Source organism: Rhamphochromis longiceps, linkage group LG3 (assembly GCF_057381845.1).
Source record: "Rhamphochromis longiceps isolate RC_006_pf linkage group LG3, R_longiceps_female_GT1.1, whole genome shotgun sequence".
Lineage (NCBI taxonomy): Eukaryota > Metazoa > Chordata > Actinopteri > Cichliformes > Cichlidae > Rhamphochromis > Rhamphochromis longiceps.
This window is the reverse complement of record NC_140559.1, coordinates 49,213,189-49,233,927: the sequence shown is the minus strand read 5'-3', so window position 1 is coordinate 49,233,927 and position 20,739 is coordinate 49,213,189. Positions and strand designations below refer to the sequence as shown.

Below are 20,739 nucleotides of genomic sequence, written 5' to 3'. Positions count from 1 at the left end.
TCAGTGCTGCAACCAACACGGATCAGAAGGTGGACCTTTTATTTTAAAGGTTGCTCAGTGAGCGGTTGGCAAGTGTCTGCACACAAGTTGGCGATTTCCATAAAAGACGCCAACTACAGGTAACTGTAGCAATCTGCCAGAGCAATCGCAAGGAGGTTTTTTCGTGTAGCACCAAACATCTCTTTGTGGCCAATTTCACCTGCTGCAACCAGCTGCCAACTGATTGAGGAATGCATATTTTTTTCATATGTTGCCACGGGTTACCAAACAGCCTTTATCCCTTTTTTCCCTACATTTGACAACCAAGCCTTGTTTCGGCCTGGTTAAGTATACCATCACAAATGTATATTTTTAAAAACAACAATTTTTTTTATACTTTAATCAGAAAACTCTCAAATGTTCTGCACACAGGATAGAAAGGACTCTTTTCTATGGTTAGATGCACTCCCTTAGCTTGTGCAATAGCCCACGGGACTGTGATAATTAACCAGGATGAACTCTGTTGGATTGAGCCCTTTCCAACCCAAGATACAGACTCAAGAGAGCTTGACTGATGACTTTATTATTGATTTAACCTATCATAGTGCTAATGCTCATTTTTAATTGGAGGTTACTTATCCCTACAGCTGACATGTTTCAGGGTTAAATACTAGATTCGAAAGCCGATAGCATCTCTTTTTCTTCATATCTCAGCCGTTATTGAGCTGTGAAGAATATGAGTGCACGCTTGAGGAAATATGCTGAAAGCCTGAGACTTTTCACTCGTCCTCCATGTGCAGACTTCTATTTTTTTCCCCCAGAGTGAATATTTTTATAAGGTGAAATGTTATTTTTCTCCGCAGAGCCGCATCCGTCGAATGTGGAACGACACGGTCAGAAAACAGTCCGAGTCCTCTTTTATGACCGGGGACATCAACAGCTCTGCATCGCTCAACAGAGGTATTTGTTTCCGCAGCACATCTTTTCTTGAGTGATTCAATACACCAGCCTTCACCTCAGAATTTATGACTGTGACTGAGAAACTTTTTTATTTTTTTTTCTCTCTCTCTCTCACAAAAGCAACGCTATTTTTCTCAAATTGCGTTTGGACTTGCATTCCTCTTAATAATGACACGAGGGCTTTGCAGAATTAAAAGCCTCTTTAAAGCTTTCAGCTGCAAACCTCAATCCAGCTGTAAAAAGTCAAGGCAAATCACTCATTTCACAGCAATTTTCCTCACATACTGCGAAATAATTAAAAACGCCAAGTGAAATATGCATCTCCCCCACCCTACTTGGCTGTTAATTATTACCAAATACCACAGCAAGGTTTACAATGTAAGAAATCACGAAAATGAAAACTCCTGCCAATAGAGCTGCAAATTCTTACCTGTTCAAGTGACAGATTGAAAGGATGAATGCTTCACCGCTGCAGAAAATTGTTTATTATGTCTTATTTTGAAGTACAAACCAACCGTTTTCTATCGTTTTGTTAGGAAAAGTAACACTAAATAGATTAGGTGGTAGAGAGAATAGCAGGTTCTAGGTAAATCATGCATTTCATCACATTTAATTCATTTGATGAGTGTGCAATAAAGGATATATTGAACACCCCGCCCATTCTGCCTGTAAAAGCCTTGAGTGAGAAACCAGGAAAAGTGCTTACTGAAAAACCTAAAAATCAATTGGCTGGGAGCTTCTCTCATATATATGTGACTAAAGAGTTTCCATATAATTCATTGACAGACAGAGTAAACTTTGGAGTCTCTCAGGTTAACGGGAGCAAATGCTGCGCTCGCTGGCATCCCTCCCCGACATCTCTTGACGCGAGTGCCACACCGCTCACTCTCTAAATTCGCTCTGGGCGTCTGCTCGCATAGACGCTAATGCACACTTACAATGATGGATTAATGTTCGACACGGGGAGGAAGTGTCATGATCTCAATAATTAGGTGCTCGGCTTAGCACCGTCAACAGACGCAGCTTTTATCAATAGTGGGGAGGCTGAAACGGGGCAGGACTGAAAGAAAAGCCTGCATGGATCTCCTGTAAATATATGTTAAAATAAAAAGAGGTAAAAATTATACGTTCATTTCAATCCCCCCGGCCTTCTCACAAGGCTCGGTCTGATTGAGAAAACACTCACATGAGCTAAAGAGCATGCTGGGAAGTGTGTTCTTCCATCCCACGTGTTATAAGAAACAGATGCAAATAGAATTTGCACTTCTCCGAGGCTGCTCCCGTGTTGTTATTAAGGAATTATATGTTGAGGAGCGAATATTCCTAGCTGTTTTGTGCTCTGTATTCTTCTTCACCCCCGAAACTCCTTGTGTGTGAGAGAGTGAGCCTGCAGCTGACGCTCTGACTGTGATCATCTCGAGAGCGGAGTCATGCAATCATCTTGATAGCTTTGCATGTTCAATTTATCCCAGCATTCAAGATTATTTCTGCACAATCAGTGTGATTCTTTCTTTTTTGGGGGGGGGGGGGGGGGGAAATTGTCCAATTCAAACACAGGCACAGTCAGTGGGGGATCTGTCATTGGGAGAATTCAAGAGGGGGGCTGGTGTTTATGGAATACTCTGTAATTAGGGCAAGCAGCAACAGCAACATCAAATTACAGGTTTTTTTCTTGTTTTAAAAATCTAAACATCCAGATTCCCAGGCAAAATGATAACGTGGCTAATTAATACTCAAAAAAGTAGGAATAATGCTGAAAGATGAGACCAACGCAGCGGCACTATAGTGCTTTTAAATTTCATTAAGCATAGTCTTTAGACATAAAAAGTACAAGTGCAATTAGAACGCCATAAAAAAAAAAAGAAGTCTAACTTTTAAGAGGAAGGGAAGAGTCACGGGGTACTATAAAAACCTTTCCCCAGTGGCGTGACAGATTCAGAGCGTTGGAAAAAGAACAGTACACTCTGCCGGAGGATCTAATTACGGTGTACTCGCACCTCAGATAAAAGATGTTTACCCGCTCTGGCACAGTGCATACAGGAGGCACGCGCATGTAACGCCCTCACAAGTCTTAAATTCGGCTCCTTTAAAAATAATAGCCTCATACGTTGACGTGGAGAGAGAAGGAAAAAAAGAAAATCAACGACTTGTAAACAGGAAATGAATGCGCCTGAGAAGTATTTTCAGCATACTTGATATCCCGCATAATGTATTCAGACACTTGGATTTTTTTTTTTTAACCATCAGCTACTGTAAGAAAAACAAACATTACTGAATCTGCAGCATTCGTGTTTGAGATTGCAGCCTTCAAATCTGCAGCTAATCACCGGGCTCAGACTGTGAAGGTTGCTTTGGTGCGGTAGTATGTGGATGGGAAACTGATGAGTCATTTGGGCCAGATCCTGGCAGCAAGAATCTGAAGACAAGCGCTGCATAAATAGAAAATGAGCCTCTGTTCTGTTTCCGTGGAAGAGGCGAGGCTGATGCAAAGTAATGACCGTCTTCACTATAGAGAGGACATATCGCTTCATTCAAAGGTTATTTCGGCAACTGCGCAAAGAGAATGAGCAAGTATTGAACTTTGCTCTTTGGAGAAAAGGAAATATTAGACCACTTCATCTCATAAGATTGGCAATGCCAGAAGTAATAATAATGGTGCAGGCCCCGGCTGTTGGTAGGCTTCCTTCGTACTGCTGCACCTGTCAAGCTTCCCATTTTCACACAGCATGCAATTTACAGCGCTAATAGTCAGGGCTCTGCCTCTTGAAATTCTTTTTTTTTTAAGGTAGACAAAAGCAGGCCTATCATTTCTTTTCAGCAGCAGTTAACTTCATTTCCAATGCTATGTCAGAGAGTGTAAACTTCCCGCAATTGAGCACAACAGCAGAGCTGAGGCGCTAAAGTAGCTAAACTCAGGCCGAACTTCCACACAGGCAGGACAACAACAACAAAGCTGTGAATAGATCTTATTTTTAACTAGCGTTGTAACAATTTCCCAAATCCATGGTTCCGTTTATACCCAGGCTTATTTTTTGTTGTGTTTTTAAGCGTGTGAAAAAGGGAGAGAATTCTTTTTATTATTATTTTTTAAAGGCTCGATGATGTTTGGATCATTATTTTCCAGTTCAATATTTACCTGAAGGGTCTTTAAAAATGTAAACACACGTAAGCGTTTCAGGCATCCTTGGTCGTGAATTTCATTCACTTTAAACGGAGCAGAGTTCTTGCATTGTTGAACTGAATTGTGGATCTGATGCTTTGCTTTGCTTGTGATGAGTTGATAAAAGTTCATGTATATAACGCTTAGTGCCAATTGAAGCTGCTACCTGCTCTTGGTGAGTGACATAGGGTTGGGTAGTACATGTTAGAGCAGCCAATCCCAAAGGTGGTGGGGGACCTGTGCCATGAACCTATTTGTTCATGTGAGACACTGGGACTGTTGTGGAGGGCCCACCGATAAGCTTATAAAGTTAAAATTAATATCGAGCAGATTGTTTCAGCTTATTGGTGCATCCACAACAGTCCCAGTCTCTCAAATTGGGAAAACTAATTGCCCACCCCTGTATTGGAATGTCACCCAGTCTGGAATGTCCGCCAGCGACCAATGCTCAACTTGAAAGCAATGCGGGATGAGTGAATCACTCCCTGTCTGGATGCTCCTTTATAGTTCAACAATGCTAATTAGCTTAAGTATCACGAGAACATGGCTAATTAGCATATCATGAACACACATTACCAAATCTGTTATCAGCCTACATGTGCTGGCCTTAATAAAAACAAACAAACAAAAAAAATAAAGCAAAAACAGAGCTTTGCTAACATGCAAGTAGCTAGTAGCTCAGCTAAGCTAGGCTAACATACCAGTAGCTTTTAGCTAGCAGCTCAGTTACAGGGATGAAGCAATCCTTCCTTTTTTACTCCATGGCTGTCAGATAAAACCTCTTCCTGGGACTGTGTTTACTTCCCAGGCTTCTGCACTTATACATCTTTCTCTTCAACCTTATATCATACTTCTAGTAGTAATGTAATGTGAGCTCAAGCAGTAAAAAGACTCTCAGTGGAGTCGGCTCGAGGGCCATCGTGAAATTGGCGGATGGGACAGCGAGAGAAGAATGTGGACAGCTGTACTGCATATTCAGCTCCAGTCTGAGAAGCAATACACCCCTGCTTTTAAAAGAAATATGCAGCTTTAGCTGTGTCCCCTAGGCCGCATCCTTCAGAGGACCTGGCCTTCGCGGTCTGCGTGGCCTGTGTGATCTCTTGATTAATCGAGCAGATATTTGAAGTTTACACAGCTACATTCTCGCCTGAAAATATCTTAAAAATTCATTTTGTGACCAAGAAAGAGTAATAAAACTAAGTAGCTGCCGCCATTGTTGGAAACTGGAATTGGCTGGGCCGCGCTATTAATTCTGGGATAGGTTGGGCCATGAAGGATACACCCGACTCATCCTTCAAATCCAGGGAAACGAAAGACATATTTGTTGGCCGCATTTGGAGCAGCCTTCGAATTGGGACAGCCTTCGTCTCCTAGCTCTGACGTAATTGGCCTTCAAATGTGGCCTCTGAAGGACCTGGCCTAGGAGTTGAGACACACCTATGACATTCCTAACATTAATATTGGGGGTAAAAAAAGTAATTAGTAATGCAGTTTCCTAAAACACCCTCAGACAGGTGCGTGCCCTCTGTGTTGTCCTGTTTGAGTCCAGAGACGTACCAATACCTGTGCTGTGTTGGCCATGTCGGTTCTCCTTTGGAAAGTTTACCTGTATACTGCCTGAATGTGGAGCACGAAAAAGGGCTTAAAGCTAATGGCCGACATTAACGGTACAATTAATACACTTTCCATTAGCCGCGTCAGTTCTGCCACTTTCATGTAGCAAAACCTCCCTCACATTAATGACCATATGATCATTTGGATGTTAATGGCTGTCACTGCTCAGCTGCATCTGCCCAACTGATATGTATGTTCTCTCTGTTTCTGTCTATATCTCAATTTATCTACCCACCTACCTTTTTCCTGTCTCCTTTTTTCCTGTCTCACTCTGTCTTTCTCTGGCTGCTCCAGGGGCTATGGCTAACCATCTTATACCTAATGCACTCCTACGTCCTCATGGCACTAACAATCCCTATAATACATTGCTTGGGGAATCGGCAGTCTATAACAACCCTCTGGGCATGTACAACACACAAGGTGTGCAAGCTTCTTTCATTCTTTAACATTGTGGCTAGGGCAGTGTTTTTTTTTTTTTCATGTCTGAGCCTGGAGGTACTCTAGGGGGCACATCTTTGTTCCCATCCCAAAACAAAAAGCAACTTTATGATTGGACTATTAAAAGTAATGCACTAAGCTGAAATCCCAGCAGTCGCCTTGAGAGTTTTAACAGCGCTTTAATTTAGAAACAAAAAAAAACAACAACACTGCCCTTGCTGTCTTTGTGTTAGCTTTGAACAAGCTATAGCTTTATCATAAAAATCCTACAGGTTTGTTTTGCTGTGGGATTTTTCAGTGGTGTTGCATCTTGGCTTGTGTTCAGAGCCGTGCTATTCGATTACATAAGTTGCACTCACTCGTGGCTGTTTGGCCAAACACACAGTGTAAAAATGAGGAAATCCTCTGAAATCAAGAGTAGGCGCCTATAGGGAGCCAGATACAACACCAGTCATTTATTTTAAATGTGCTCCTGTGTTGTCAGTGAAGCTCGTGTGTGCTTTGTCTCAATGTTTTCTTGTTTTGTTTTTTTGTTTTAGCTTTTAGCATTGCATTCTCGTGAACACCGCTGTTAGATTCTCAGACACTGTTGTTTTGTGATAAATGTCGCTGAGGCAAGCAAGAATTTAAAAATGCAAATCGCCGGTGCTACATAACAGAGCGGTTTGAAGGAAAAATTCAGAGGTTACAGTTCATTTGTTTCTTTAGCTGTAATTTACAGTGGCCCTGAAAGGCCAAATGGACTGCAACCTAGGAAAACACCAGCAATAAGAAAAACGCTGTAAAAGCACACAAAACACAATGGAAATAGGAAAAGCAGAAATAGGAAAAAACAGATTTCCAAAAGCACAAGGGAAGTGTTTCTGGGGAGACAAAAACCCGACGGACCAGCTGCCAACCAAAATATGCTAAGTATTGCGCTGGGTGACACTTAAAAGAAGTGGAGGATCTATCGGTTTTATGAGGAAAGAAAAGATGAGAGGTAAGTGTGTTAGCCTAACTATTAGCCTAAAAATCAGCCATCAGCATTACATGAATCATGAGAATAAAACACACCTAGCATGTTTTGGTTCCTGCAACTGGTCCGTCGGGTTATTGTCTCCCCAGAAACACTTCTCTTGTGATTTTGGAAATCTGTTTTTTCCTATTTCCATTTTTTCTATTTCTGTTGTGTTTTGTGTGCTTTTGCAGTGTTTTTCTTATTGCTGGTGTTTTCTTAAGTTGCAGTCCATTTGGCCTCTCAGGGCCACCGTAGAAATAGCTATTTAGCACTTCATTTCAAACTTGGTAACTGTCATAATTACTCATTCATATGTTCAAATGTAGATTTTCAACTCAACATAGATTCAGTCTACTTATTGTGATTTAAAAACAAAAAACATTTTCAGTATCGCAGATATTAAAGCATTCCAAGTATTAGAGCTGGGTATTAGAAACCGGCAAGCTATCGTGGGTCAGTATGACTATCGAAATGCTATTTTATTTTCTCTCTGCAGAGCTATTCCAGCTCTCAGCAACTCAATATGTGTTTGCTGTAACTTTGCGAGTCTGTAAAACTGGGAAAACTCAAGTTAAAAAACAACAACAACAACAACGAACCTCAGAGAGCTTTGATCAGCTGATAATTTATGTATGAAATACAAAGTGCTTACATTGGAGGTTGTGATGGAGGGCTATGACTCACTTACACTGCCATAGATGAGGAAGAGTAAGACTGCTAATGCATCAAAAGATTTATCTGTCTATTTGACACTAAAGTACCGTATCTGTGTTTTACCCAAGGATTCCATCTTTTTTTCTCTTTCTGTCTCTCTCTCTTGCTATATATATATATATATATATATATATATTTGTTTGTTATGAGATATGTTCAGGTTCTTTGTGTGGGTGCACAGAATTTGCATGAGGGTTAAAACAATCTATTGCATTGCAGAAACATTTTCTTGATGAGTCATCAGCATACTATATGTGCGTTTTCCTCTTTCTACCTGTCACTGTTATGCTTACTGTGTTTTCTTTTCTTCTTTCCTTTCCCTCATGCTGTCCCTAAAAGAGCCCTACAGAGAGACAAGTATGGGAGTCAAACTAAACATTGCTTATCAAATGTAATTGACTTTGGCTTTGCTTTCTTTTCACTCGATGCTGACAAAGGGGTAATGAAAACAACGTCATTCCCTTTGGAAGCAATACAATTCTCTTTGTGACAAAGGCCCCTCACCTTGACAAGAATGCCAGTTAAATTGGTTTGAATCGCATCCCGAGTTCCACTGCTTACAGACATTTACACTACTTGGTGTAGTTTCAAAAAAGACAAGAGAGAGACTTCTTCCACTCACATGTCCTAGGCCTATTTGATATCACAGCCTGAATAAGTGAAGCCAGTTACAGCTAACATTAAGATTCACCTCAACGCTTGAAAAGGCACGTCGATATAAATTGATCTGTGATCTTTAATAGAACGCCGTGCCTTTGTTCGTGCACCTTTTATTTGATTATACCAAAAACGTACATAGATATATATTTAGATTTTTTTACGAGGCTAATTTCCTTCTTAGAAGTCTGAGACGTGCATCTTGTCAAATTTTCAAGAGGTCAGACTGCGAGCTTGACACTTTAACGAGCTGGATGGCCTTGTCTGAGGTAGTCTGAATTATCTTCAAATATATGCTTTGATGTTGATAGCATGGACTTGGCTAACTGATAAAGCTATGAAAGCTTCATGTCCATGCAATAGAAAGAGCAGAAAGCCTCCTTCCTTCCAGTGTGGCTTTACTTTGAAGTATCAGTTGTGTTCACATTGATAAAACATATCAATATATACCCACCCCGCCTATGCATTTATACAATGTTGTTTCTAAATGCTCACATGGGACAATATGGTTGGGATCCAAATTCTACAACTGGTGTTCCGGTTTGTGTTTCACTTTTAAGAGTTAATTGCATGGCTTCGATGTGTCCGTTGTCTCTGCCTGCACGCGTTTTGTGCTTTTGTGCCGTGCTCGAAGTTTGGTGCTGTCTGGTATCGCACATGTATCAATGTCTTCATCACTGCCATCATTTAATTGTTGATTTCCATGAAAATGAAGTAAGTCTTGGTATTGAATACAATTTTTAAAAGAAGGTAAGTGTGAGCTCATAGGATTTTACTGTAAACTGTGTGCTTTAATTAAAAATGCTAATCCAGGCCTTTACGTCCGAGTGCATTTCATAGAACTGGGAGGGTTGGTGATTTGATGGCTGCTGATAAAAACAGCATTTATGTCTCACAAGAGTTCACTGTTCTCATTCAGCTGCTATATCCCTACTCATCTTTGTCATTCCAGAGGGAATCCTGAACAATGCCCGGGATACAAGTGTCATGGATACTCTACCACTGAATGGTAACCATGGCAACAGTTATAGCATTGCCAGCGCTGAGTACATGAGTGACTGCGTCCAGATCATTGATCGGGGCTATAACCACAAGGAGACGACCCTGGAAAAGAAGATCCTAAAAGAGCTCACCTCCAATTACATCCCCTCCTACCTCAACAATTCCCACGAGCGCTCAAGCGAGCAGAATCGGAACCTCATGAATAAGCTGGTCAATAATGTTAGCAATGGCGGCAAGGACGGCGGCTACGGGATGGGCTTGGGCGTAGGGATGGGCATGAATGTCGCGCTGGGCCTTGATGACCATTCCACCTTTGTCCCCCACCACGACGAAGGCCTCGGTTTGGAGTTGATACGCGAGGAGTCGAACGCCCCGCTGTTGCCGCAGAGGCCGCCCCCATCCCTGCAGGCGGTGGACAACCTTCACAATCACCTCCACCAGTCGGCACCCCCACCCCTGCCGCTGCCGCACCACCCCTTCTCGTCCGCCAGCGCTTCCTCCTCGTCTCGAAGGAGGATCCCCCAGGAGAACAGCGAAAGCTTCTTCCCTTTACTCACCAACGAGCACACTGAGGACGAAGGCTCGTCGCCCAGCCACAGCCACCAGAGAGACTCCCTCTACACCAGCATGCCCATGCTGCCCGGCCTGCCCAACGTGTCCGGAGAATCGGCAGATGGCTCCAAGGATGGCGGCGACGCCAAGAGCCCGGAGGCCAGCTCGGACGACGTTTACTACAAAAGCATGCCCAACTTGGGCTCACGTAACCACCTCCATCAGCTGCATTCCTACTACCAGCTAGGGCGGGGCAGTAGTGATGGCTTCATTGTTCCCCCCAACAGAGAGGATCTATCTCCAGAAGAGGCCCAGCAGGAGCCCTCGCACCTAGTCACCAGCCTATAGGCCCGAACCCCCTCCCACCCGTGCCCATTGTATTCTCGCAGTCCTCTACTCTTCCCCCGTGTGCCCTTGGTCCATCAGTCGTTGGAAGTGGTAGCCTTTATTCTCTTTATTCTGTGTCCCGAAGACTGAGGCGGAGGAAGGAACTGTACCCTCGCTGTTACCGACCATAAGCAGGATAATAATTGCTACGAATGCGGTGGTGGGGGGCGTCGTCGGCAGTTAATATGTGACTCTATTTAGTTAGACACTGCAGAAGGTTGATGTTGTGCCCCCTCTCCTCCACTCGTCGCCCCCAACCCACACACCGAACACCCCACAACACCACATCCACCCCGTCCCCTCCCAAACCCTGTGTGGTTTGCCGTGTTTTGTCTCGTTGTGAAAAGAGACAATTACTCACACAGGATTTTTAGGTCTCAGAGATATAGTGTTGACAGTCTACAGGAACTGCATACCCCTAAAGTTTGAAACTGAAGACTTCACCAGAATTAAAACGAAACAAAAAACAAAAAAAAGACTATTTTATTATACTTCTGTATCTATATTGACTTTTTGAGAGATTTTTTTCCTCTTTGGTGAGTTGCAGCACATTTTGTTTGCTGAAGTGTCCCTTCAATGAAAAAAACACATATACGCACACACACATTTTGGACAGTTACCATAAAGGAATTATTGATTGTATGCTTTTAAGCATAACTGTTCTTTTTTTTTTTGTTTGTTTTTGTTTCTTTCTTTGATTTTACTGTAATTCCAGTTGTTAAAAGAGGGAGAAAAAAACTAATAAGAGAATTGCGAGATATTTCTATGTAACTGTACAGATAACTAGCATTGCACATAATAGTATGCTTTTTTTCCCGTTCCAAGCGAACCCTTTTGTCTCTGTAAATGTAGTGATTAGGAGCAATTTTGTTCTCTTGTGCTGGCCCTTCTGGGCTTTTGGTGCCAGTCTGTTTTTTTTTTCTTTCTCTTTTATCACTTTCTGAGAAATGACCATCGAAATAGGAGCAAAATTACACAAAAAATACCACAAGAACACACTTATCGTGCCGCATTTTCGTGAACCGTATTCACCTTTCTTTTTCAGGTCTGTTTTTTTTTTATTATTATTATTTCCGCCTGGTTCGTTTTCTCTTTCGTTTTCTTTTTTTTTTTACTGTGTAGATAGCAGAGCTCTGATTCACAGATTGTCAAGGAGACAGAATCAGTCCAATTTAATCACGAGGTGTCCCTCAGAAAGTTTATAGTGCATCCTGCATCTATATTGGCATTCAGAAAACGCTTGTGCTTCTCAGAAAGAGAACAAATTGAACCTTGATGAGCACTAGACACTTGTGCAAAAAAAACAAAGAAAGATGGCTGTTTTACTTATTAAAGAAAGAGCTTTTGAAGTGAGAAAAACTGGAAGTGTTTTTCTTTTTCTTCCTCAAGGAGAAAATCTATTTATTTATTTGTTAAATAAACAGTAATAAAGGATGGGAGCAAGTTTAGCAGCAAAAAGAAGTTTTTCTTATTGGCTATAATTATGGCTTCTTATTTATTCTTTTTTTTTTGTATTGGTTTCAGAGTTGAATGACCTCATAACTAATATTTGTTGTAACAGTGAAACTTGTTTGCCAACAAATAAATTACTGATTAAGATTTATCATGTAGCTATGACAAAAGTGCTGGTGTTTTGTCTGAGTCCCGGGACACTTTTGTATGGATAACAGCCGAAGACCTCCAAATAACGGAACGATCGAGTCTTTTCTTACTTCTGAGTTCGTATTCGTCATTAGCCCTCTGTCCATTTTAGTGCCAAGTCAGTTTTGGCCCCGGCAACAGTGGATGTGCTCTGTATGCTCTGGTCTGCTTTATAATAGAAGCAGTGGTTTCATAAGCTGTAATAAATATTTCAATATCATTGCTGTTGTAACCAATGGATTCTTTACAGATACGGTGTGCTTGATGTGATATTGATAAGCTGCGCTGGAGTTGTGAGAGTAAAGTGGACCGCAGACCGCTTGAAAACAAGTGAGCAGCCTTACCTCTGAGTAACAGTAGCAACTGAAGGCAGTCGATGTTTATACACTTATTGGACAGGATTTGTTGGTTGGACTTTACTAAGAGCTTTTTTGTATTAAAAAAGAAACAAAAAGGCAAAAAACCCTTAATGACCGTCTAGTCAACCTTAGCTTGTTTTATATTTGATTTTAAAGGTTAAGCAACTCTTACCTGAACTTGTGGCATTATTATGAGATCATAGAGCAGAGTGACATCTGTGAGATCACACATAGAGCACAAAGACAAAGCACAATTAAGGCTGAGCATTTATACTGAGGCAGTAGGACATTAGGTAATGGCAGGATGCTTACATGTGCGTTGATGACTCATGCACTCACTTTGATAGGTACACCTTGCTTTTATCGATTCAAACCCCCTTTTTGCCTTCAGTGCTGCCTTAATTCTTCATGCCACAGATTCAGCAAGCTGCTAGAAACCTTTCTCAGAGTTTTTTGCCCATATTGACACAATAGCATCACACAGTTGGTACAGATATGTTTGCCGAACATCCATCACACCAGTCTTTCATTTCAACACATCCCAAAGATGCTCTATTCCATTGGAGTACAGGGAACTCATTGTTCTGATCATGAAACCAGTTTAAGATTATTTGACATGGTGTGTTATCCTGCTGGAAGCAGCCACCAAGCAGCTATAGGTACACTTTGTTCATAAAGGCATGGACATGGCAACAGTCAGGTAGGCTGTGGCATTTAAATAAATCTCAGCTGATACTTTGGAGCCCAAAGTGCAGAGAAAATATCCCCCACACCGTTACACCACCAACAACCTGAAACGCTGATACGTAGCAGGATGGGTCCGTGCTTTCATGCTGTTTACACCAAATTCTGACTCTGGGACTCTTCAGACCAGGCATCGTTAATTTTGGTGAGCTTGTGTGAATTGTAGCCTCTTTTTCCTCGTCTTAACTGATAGGAGAGGCAGACAGTGCGGTCTTCTGCAGCTGTAGCTAATCTGCTTCAGGGTTCGATGTTTTTGTGCTTTCAGAAATGCTCCTCTGCATACCTTGGTTCTAACATGTGGTTACTTGAGTTACTGTTGTCTTTCTCTCCGCTACAAGCAGTCTTGCCAGTCTCCTCTGTTCACTGGGATCAACTTTTTTTTTTCACTGGATGTTTTCTCTTTTTCGGACTTTTCTCTGTACTCTAAAGAAGGTTGTGTGGGAAAAATCCCTGACGATCAGCAGTTTCTGAAATTCTCAGACCAGCCCGTCTGCCACCAACAACAAGTCACCTAAATCATCTTTCTTCCCTATTTGGATGCTCGATTTGAACTTCAGCAAGGAAATGTGCATCTTTTTAGGCCTATGAGTCACATTTATTTGCTAACATGTAGCTAACTGTAGCTTTATAACAAAAAAAAAATCAAAAATGGTCGTCTGGTGCAACGAAATCTCATATTTTTAACATTCTGAAGGCATTTTCTTCAGTTTGAGCTCGCAGTTGCATATTGTGGGACCTACTGTTTCCCCCTCTAGTCAGAGATGGCTTTCAGAGTATGACTGTAGCCTTCAAGTGTCTGAAAAGTGAAGCCAATACAGAGATGCATTCTTACTGATGGCTAGCAGTGGATGATTCATCTTATTTAAAAACAGAAGTCTGGTTTTATGGATGTCTATGAGAAGATGGACTCAATGGACACTTACTTGAGTTCATGATCTATATTGTTAGCTTCAGGTTTGACCAACTACAAAGGTTTATTTTTTCCCCAGTACAGTCAAAAATTAAAGTAGGGGATTCTTTAGGGAGGACCTAAAATCCAGTTGACAAGTTGCTATATGTGTCCCTTCTCAGAAATTTCCATCTCTGGCTTGTCACATCTGGTTTCAAAACACCAGGATGACGATAGCGATAGCTTCCCCACAGGATTTCACCAACCAGTGGATGATGACAGGTGGTTACATCTATACCTGAAATGGCCACTGTTCATCCAGACAACATAACAGTGCTTTCTTTGGGTCCTCAGCAATACACACACTCCAAGTGTGACGAAATACTTGTTAGGTAAAGTGATGGGCAAACAAACATACAGCCGTTCCTTTGCTTATCAGATCAGATGATTGGGTGTAGTGAAAATGGTGTTGCTCATAGTGACTCACTTAGAGGATTATTACCCAGCTCTGCAGTTTTGGTCATTTTCTTCTTCAGAAAAACTCTGCTGTGCTGCAGCAAACAGCACACCAAGAGTTAAGAACTAGCTTTTGAAAGCAGCAGAGCCATTAGTTGCTAAAAAGCCACACTTTCCCTCGAGATTCGGTTAACACCTATAAGTAAATATTGGACTTACATTAGCTGGCCTAAAACACAACTCCTAATGGATGTTAATGGCTCTGTGTGTGCTGCTTGTGTATAGGTGGTGTGCTTGCAGCTTGTTTCGTGTGACAAAACAAACAAATGTTAGCATCAGATAAAAACATACCACAAGAGGAAACTGAAACCTGTCGGAGTGTGTCAAAGAACTGAATGATGCTTTGATATTGATCAGATTTTTAGCTACAACATGCGGGAAAGTGGGATGTTTTAAGGCCGTGGAGCGATTATTGACCACGCTGGGGATAAACTATTCAGAAACATGCATCTCCCATGCACTGTCGGCTTATCGGTTTTTGACACTTAGCTTGTTAGCTAACATAAACAAATGTTTTCGATTGTTTCTACTTACATGAAGAATTTCACTCTTTCACATTAAACAAATATGTAGAAACATCCTGTCTCAGAGTGATCCTGACAATTAAGGATGAATTTACTATTTCTAGGTTGGACTGCTGTTATTCGGTATTCATCATTAACGCCTTGAAAAGCCTTCAGTTGATCCAAAATGCTGCACCGAGAGCACTGACAGGGATAATAAAGAGAGAGCATATCTCTCCTATATTGGTTTCTCTTCGTTGGCTGTCTGTTGAATCCAGAGTCTAATTAAAATTCTTTCTCCTCACATACAAGGTCTTGAATAATCAGGCCCCGTCTTATACCAAAGCCCTCATAGCATGCTTCCTAGGATATTTAAAAGCAGAATGGGAGGCTTTCAGGCTCCTCTTCAGGGGGAACCAGCTCCCAGTTTGGAGAGGCAGATAGACCGACCTAACTATTTTTAAGGTTATGCTTAAAAGATTTTGAAAAAGCTTATAGTTAGGACTGGATCACATGACCCTGAATCCTTCCTTGCAATAGGCCTAGGCTGCTGGGGGCTTCCCATGATCCCCTGATATGACTGTTGGTGTTGTTTTTTAATTCATTCACTTATTTTCAGTCTCCATGTATTTATACACCATTCTCCATATAATCAATAGTAATCATTCGTGTTTTGTCCTGTCTTACTACCCTCATCCCGAACTGGTGGTGGCTGCTCCTCCCTGAGCCTGGTTCTGCTGGAGGTTTCTTCCTGTTAAAAGGAAGATTTTCCTTCCCGCTGTTGCCACGTGCTTACTCATAGAAGGTCGTTTGATGAGTTTTTTTCTATATTACTGTAGGGTGTTTACCATCAGAGATGGGCAGTAACACGTTACTTGTAACGCGATTACTTTTTTCAAGTAACGAGTAAAGTAAGGGATTACTATTGCAAAAACAGTAATTAGATTACCGTTACTTTCCCGTAGGAACGCTGCGTTACTAAAACCGTGATTTTTTTTGCGAGAATGTCTCATGACAGTGACGTAAGCGAGTGCGCTGTTAGTGACAACAGCTGTGTGCAGATCAACAGTGGATCACATATCGATTGTGGGAGAGAGTATGAGCATGCAGCGTTTAAAGCGTGGAAGTACTGACCTTACTTTGAGTTTGATTCCATAAAAAGTGACAAAAACATTAGCGTCCGTTGTGCGTGGGAAGAAAACTTATTTTTACAGCAAAAAACCCCTAAACTTCCAAGCAAGCACCGAGTGCGCAACGACGTAATGGGAAACTCAGAGAAACTCGAGGATTCTTCCACTGACCGCTGCGGCACACCTGCACCAGGGTAAACCTCCGCCTACCGCAGTCCTGCTTTACAGGTGAAAATAGAGCAACAGGACCGCTGAGTCTTTGACTTTATTTATTTTCTGCTGTGTTTTACTTGCATCTATTTGAAAGACTGAGTGTAAACACAAAAAATATTTTATTTTATGTGCTGGAATGTGCAGAAAATAGGTTTAAATGTTAAACTAATTTATTCCAGTCAGAGAATGTTGCATATAATTAAATTTTTGCTTGATGCATAAAGTTAAAAGATTAAAACTGATAAAACAAGTTAAAAAAAGAGAGACTTTTTCATTTGATTACATTTTGTATGATGGATTATGTAGAAAAAGTAGAATTGGGCTGAAAGATCTATCGCTTTATCACCTACTCAGGTTGTAAATCGTGTTTTTAAAAAGTAACTAAGTAACTAAGTAATTAATTACTTTTGAAAATAAGTAATCAGTAAAGTAACGGGATTACTTTTTTGGGGAAGTAATCAGTAATTAGTTACTGATTACTTTTTTCAAGTAACTTGACCAACACTGGTTACCATACAATATAAAGCTACTTAAGGTGACTTTTTTTGTGAATTGGTGCTATATAAAGAAATAAAACTGCACTAAACTGAAAAATGTTAGCTTGTTGCAGTAAATGTACAACATCCTTTTATCCCTTATTTAATTCAGCTCTCTTGGCAGGGCTGGTTTGTGGATGCCTACAGTTTTATGTGGCTCAGTTGGTTACAGCGGTTAGCTAAACCAGTCAGTGTGTTGGAAAAGTAAAGGGTAAAAATAAGGAGACAAACAGGTGCATCCAGCAGCAGACGCTGATAATGATTAAAGTTTCATTTTTCATTATAAAGAGGCATTTGATTGAATGTTCATACTGAAAGCAAAAGTTAATGCACATTCTAATATATTCTTTCACTGGACTATTTACAAACAGACAGGTGACTTTGTGAACATTAAATTAAGACTTAGATCATTTGCAGATTCTGTAGAATAATTGATTAAACCAAACCTAAAGATTGTATAACTACAGTTATTAACAGATTCTTCAAATGCAAGTTTTTGGAGCTGAAGACATTCCCACTGGGGTAATGAACTCATTAAATTACCACGTGATAAACAGACCAAGGCTTATTTCTGTCTCACCATGTGTGCTTATTATATTTTACTCTGTCCTGCATGTAAAGTAGCTGTTGCAGGGAGACTGTGGGGGGAGATCAGCCTATTTTCACAGAGCTGGAACTGTGATAGATGGCTGAGTCATTGTGAGAAATTGCCAAAGATGTGGCGCTCCTCTTATTACAGCCAGGATCTCGGGTCGCAAGATAAAGGATGAAGGGGGCTTCAGCTCTAGCACTTTTGCAAGCCCGCATGCTTAAGCATGGCTCTCTTTACTTGGAAATATGACCGAAAGTGCTCTGGACATCACCGCCGCGTGACATTGACTGGCATTTGCAGTCCCCGCGGAGTTCATGAAATGTGCTGAAGATGTGACTCCGGGCCCCTACCCACTTTATAAACGAGCCCTGATGCTGACCAGGGACGTGCTCACGTGGCACAAAATGCACTGTGGAATTAGCAGTGGCTTGTTCCCCCTGGCTTGAGACACTCGTGCCCACAGATATTTAGTGACACATGCAGAGATAGAGGTTTCTTTCGATTTTTGTTTTGAAGCCCGACATTATGCTTTGTTAACACTGTTTACCCAAGTGAGAATATTTTCTGCCTGCCACAAATGTATATTGATTTTGCCGGCTAGGCCATCAGACCTTAGATTGAAATCTTTAATTGCTAAATGTTTTCTGCTTACCTCCCTAACTACAAAATAAGTGTTGACATGTGCTCACAGCTCTTAAAATAGGGCACTTTGGAGCTTCTACAAGAAGATTCAATATACACTGTAAGTGCTTAAAGTTTCTTTTGAAAGCACCGCACAGTTTTTAAATTACTTTTAAATGAAATGAGATTAAATGATACATACGTGCTGTTATCATTTTTGTGTTTCACAGGTTAAAAGAGGCTGAAAACACTGACAGATGTACACATCTTTTAACCTCCAGGGGATGTTTCATTGGCCAGTCCATGTGATTGGAGGTATCCTTGTTGCTGACGTCATCCTCCTCCTCCAGCTCTTACCAGCGTTCCAGTTCTCCTAATCGCTTCATCCATAGCTGATTTATTTTATTGTTAGCATAAATGAATTTCAGCAAATGCAAATCAGTAGCCTATATCCTCATTTCTTCATTTAGCTGCATACAGTATATTAAATCTCCCAGTTTTGGCCTCTCTCATGGTTAATGTTAACTCTACAGCAGACAGGAAAACGAAGAATACGTTTAAGTGTACCTTTGTTGCTTTCTGTGGTCTACTTTTCGTTCCGCATCTTTTAAACCAGTATTAACTGAGGAAGGAAAGGTAGAGCAGAAACAGTGTGGCTGCACTGATAAGGACAAGTGTCCATTTGTGAGCCGTCTGGTCGAGAAGATGGTATTGGAAAACTTGTCTGGCGGCTCGTGTTGTGTCATTACGAGCAGCCGTGTATGTGTGAGTTCACGTCTGTGAGCGAGGACACAAGCCTGCGTGGATGTTTGCTTGTGTGTGTAGGGGGGGTAGAAACACCTGCATGCCGTGTGAACAACAGCATGTGAGTAGCTGAGATGTGATAATATAAAATGGCACATTTCATATCTTGCCTACTATTGAAAAATCAATGGCTGAATGCCTGGCAGAATTCCAAATGAAAGGTGAATCAATGTCATCTACAGCTATGTGTATTGGGACGACCTGACAGCCTCAGCACATAAAATAAAATAAGCTACTTCTTCTTCTTCTTCTTCTTTTTAGCAGCCCACATTGATTTAAAATAGGGTGTTTGGAACGTCTCAGCTTCTGGACCTTGGTGGCCCAATGTACAGTGGGGCAAAAAAGTATTTAGTCAGCCACCGATTGTGCAAGTTCCCCCACCTAAAATGATGACAGAGGTCAGTAATTTGCACCAGAGGTACACTTCAACTGTGAGAGACAGAATGTGAAAAAAAAATCCATGAATCCACATGGTAGGATTTGTAAAGAATTTATTCGTAAATTAGGGTGGAAAATAAGTATTTGGTCACCTCAAACATGGAAAATCTCTGGCTCTCACAGACCTGTAACGTCTTCTGTAAGAAGCTTTTCTGTCCCCCACTCGTTACCTGTATGAATGGCACCTGTTTGAACTCATCATCTGTATAAAAGACACCTGTCCACAGCCTCAAACAGTCAGACTCCAAACTCCGCCATGGCCAAGACCAAGACCAAAGAGCTTTCGAAGGACACCAGGAAAAGTATTGTAGACCTGCACCAGACTGGGAAGAGTGAATCTACAATAGGCAAGCAGCTTGGTGTGAAAAAATCAACTGTGGGAGCAATCATCAGAAAATGGAAGACATACAAGACCACTGATAATCTCCCTCGATCTGGGGCTCCACGCAAGATCTCATCCCGTGGGGTCAAAATGATCATGAGAACGGTGAGCAAAGATCCCAGAACCACACGGGGGGACCTGGTGAATGACCTGCAGAGAGCTGGGACCAAAGTAACAAAGGTCACCATCAGTAACACACTACAACGGCAGGGAATCAAATCCCGCAGTGCCAGACGTGTTGCGCTGCTGAAGCCAGTGCATGTCCAGGCCCGTCTGAAGTTTGCCAGAGAGCACATGGATGATACAGCAGAGGATTGGGAGAATGTCATGTGGTCAGATGAAACCAAAGTAGAACTTTTTGGTATAAACTCAACTCGTCGTGTTTGGAGGAAGAAGAATACTGAGTTGCATCCCAAGAACACTATACCTACTGTGAAGCATGGGGGTGGAAACATCATGCTATGGGGCTGTTTTTCTGCCAAGGGGACAGGACGACTGATCCGTGTTAAGGACAGAATGAATGGGGCCATGTATCGTGAGATTTTGAGCCAAAACCTCCTTCCATCAGTGAGAACTTTGAAGATGAAACGAGGCTGGGTCTTCCAACATGACAATGATCCAAAACACACGGCCCGGGCAACAAAGGAGTGGCTCCGTAAGAAGCATTTGAAAGTCCTGGAGTGGCCTAGCCAGTCTCCAGACCTCAACCCCATAGAAAATCTGTGGCGGGAGTTGAAAGTCCGTGTTGCTCGGCGACAGCCCCAAAACATCACTGCTCTCGAGAAGATCTGCATGGAGGAATGGGCCAAAATACCAGCTACTGTGTGTGCAAACCTGGTAAAGACCTATAGTAAACGTTTGACCTCTGTTATTGCCGACAAAGGTTATGTTACAAAGTATTGAGTTGT

At 41.7% G+C, this 20,739-nt stretch overlaps 1 protein-coding gene across 6 annotated transcripts in view; it reads left to right on the top strand.

The window, feature by feature from the left end:
* LOC146675131 (adhesion G protein-coupled receptor L3) overlaps positions 1-12,065 on the top strand; it is a 279,742-nt gene extending 267,677 nt beyond the window's left edge. For 4 of the 6 annotated variants that reach the window (XM_085400200.1, XM_085400201.1, XM_085400198.1 and 1 more), the window contains 3 exons: positions 843-939; positions 6,008-6,133; positions 9,475-12,065. In XM_085400200.1, the coding sequence (XP_085256326.1) occupies positions 843-939; positions 6,008-6,133; positions 9,475-10,424 (1,173 nt within the window). In that variant the 3' untranslated portion in view covers positions 10,425-12,065. The remainder of the gene's footprint in view (positions 1-842; positions 940-6,007; positions 6,134-9,474) is intronic. The other 2 variants (XM_085400203.1, XM_085400202.1) reach the window with 1 other exon arrangement.
* Positions 12,066-20,739: the final 8,674 nt, after the last annotated feature.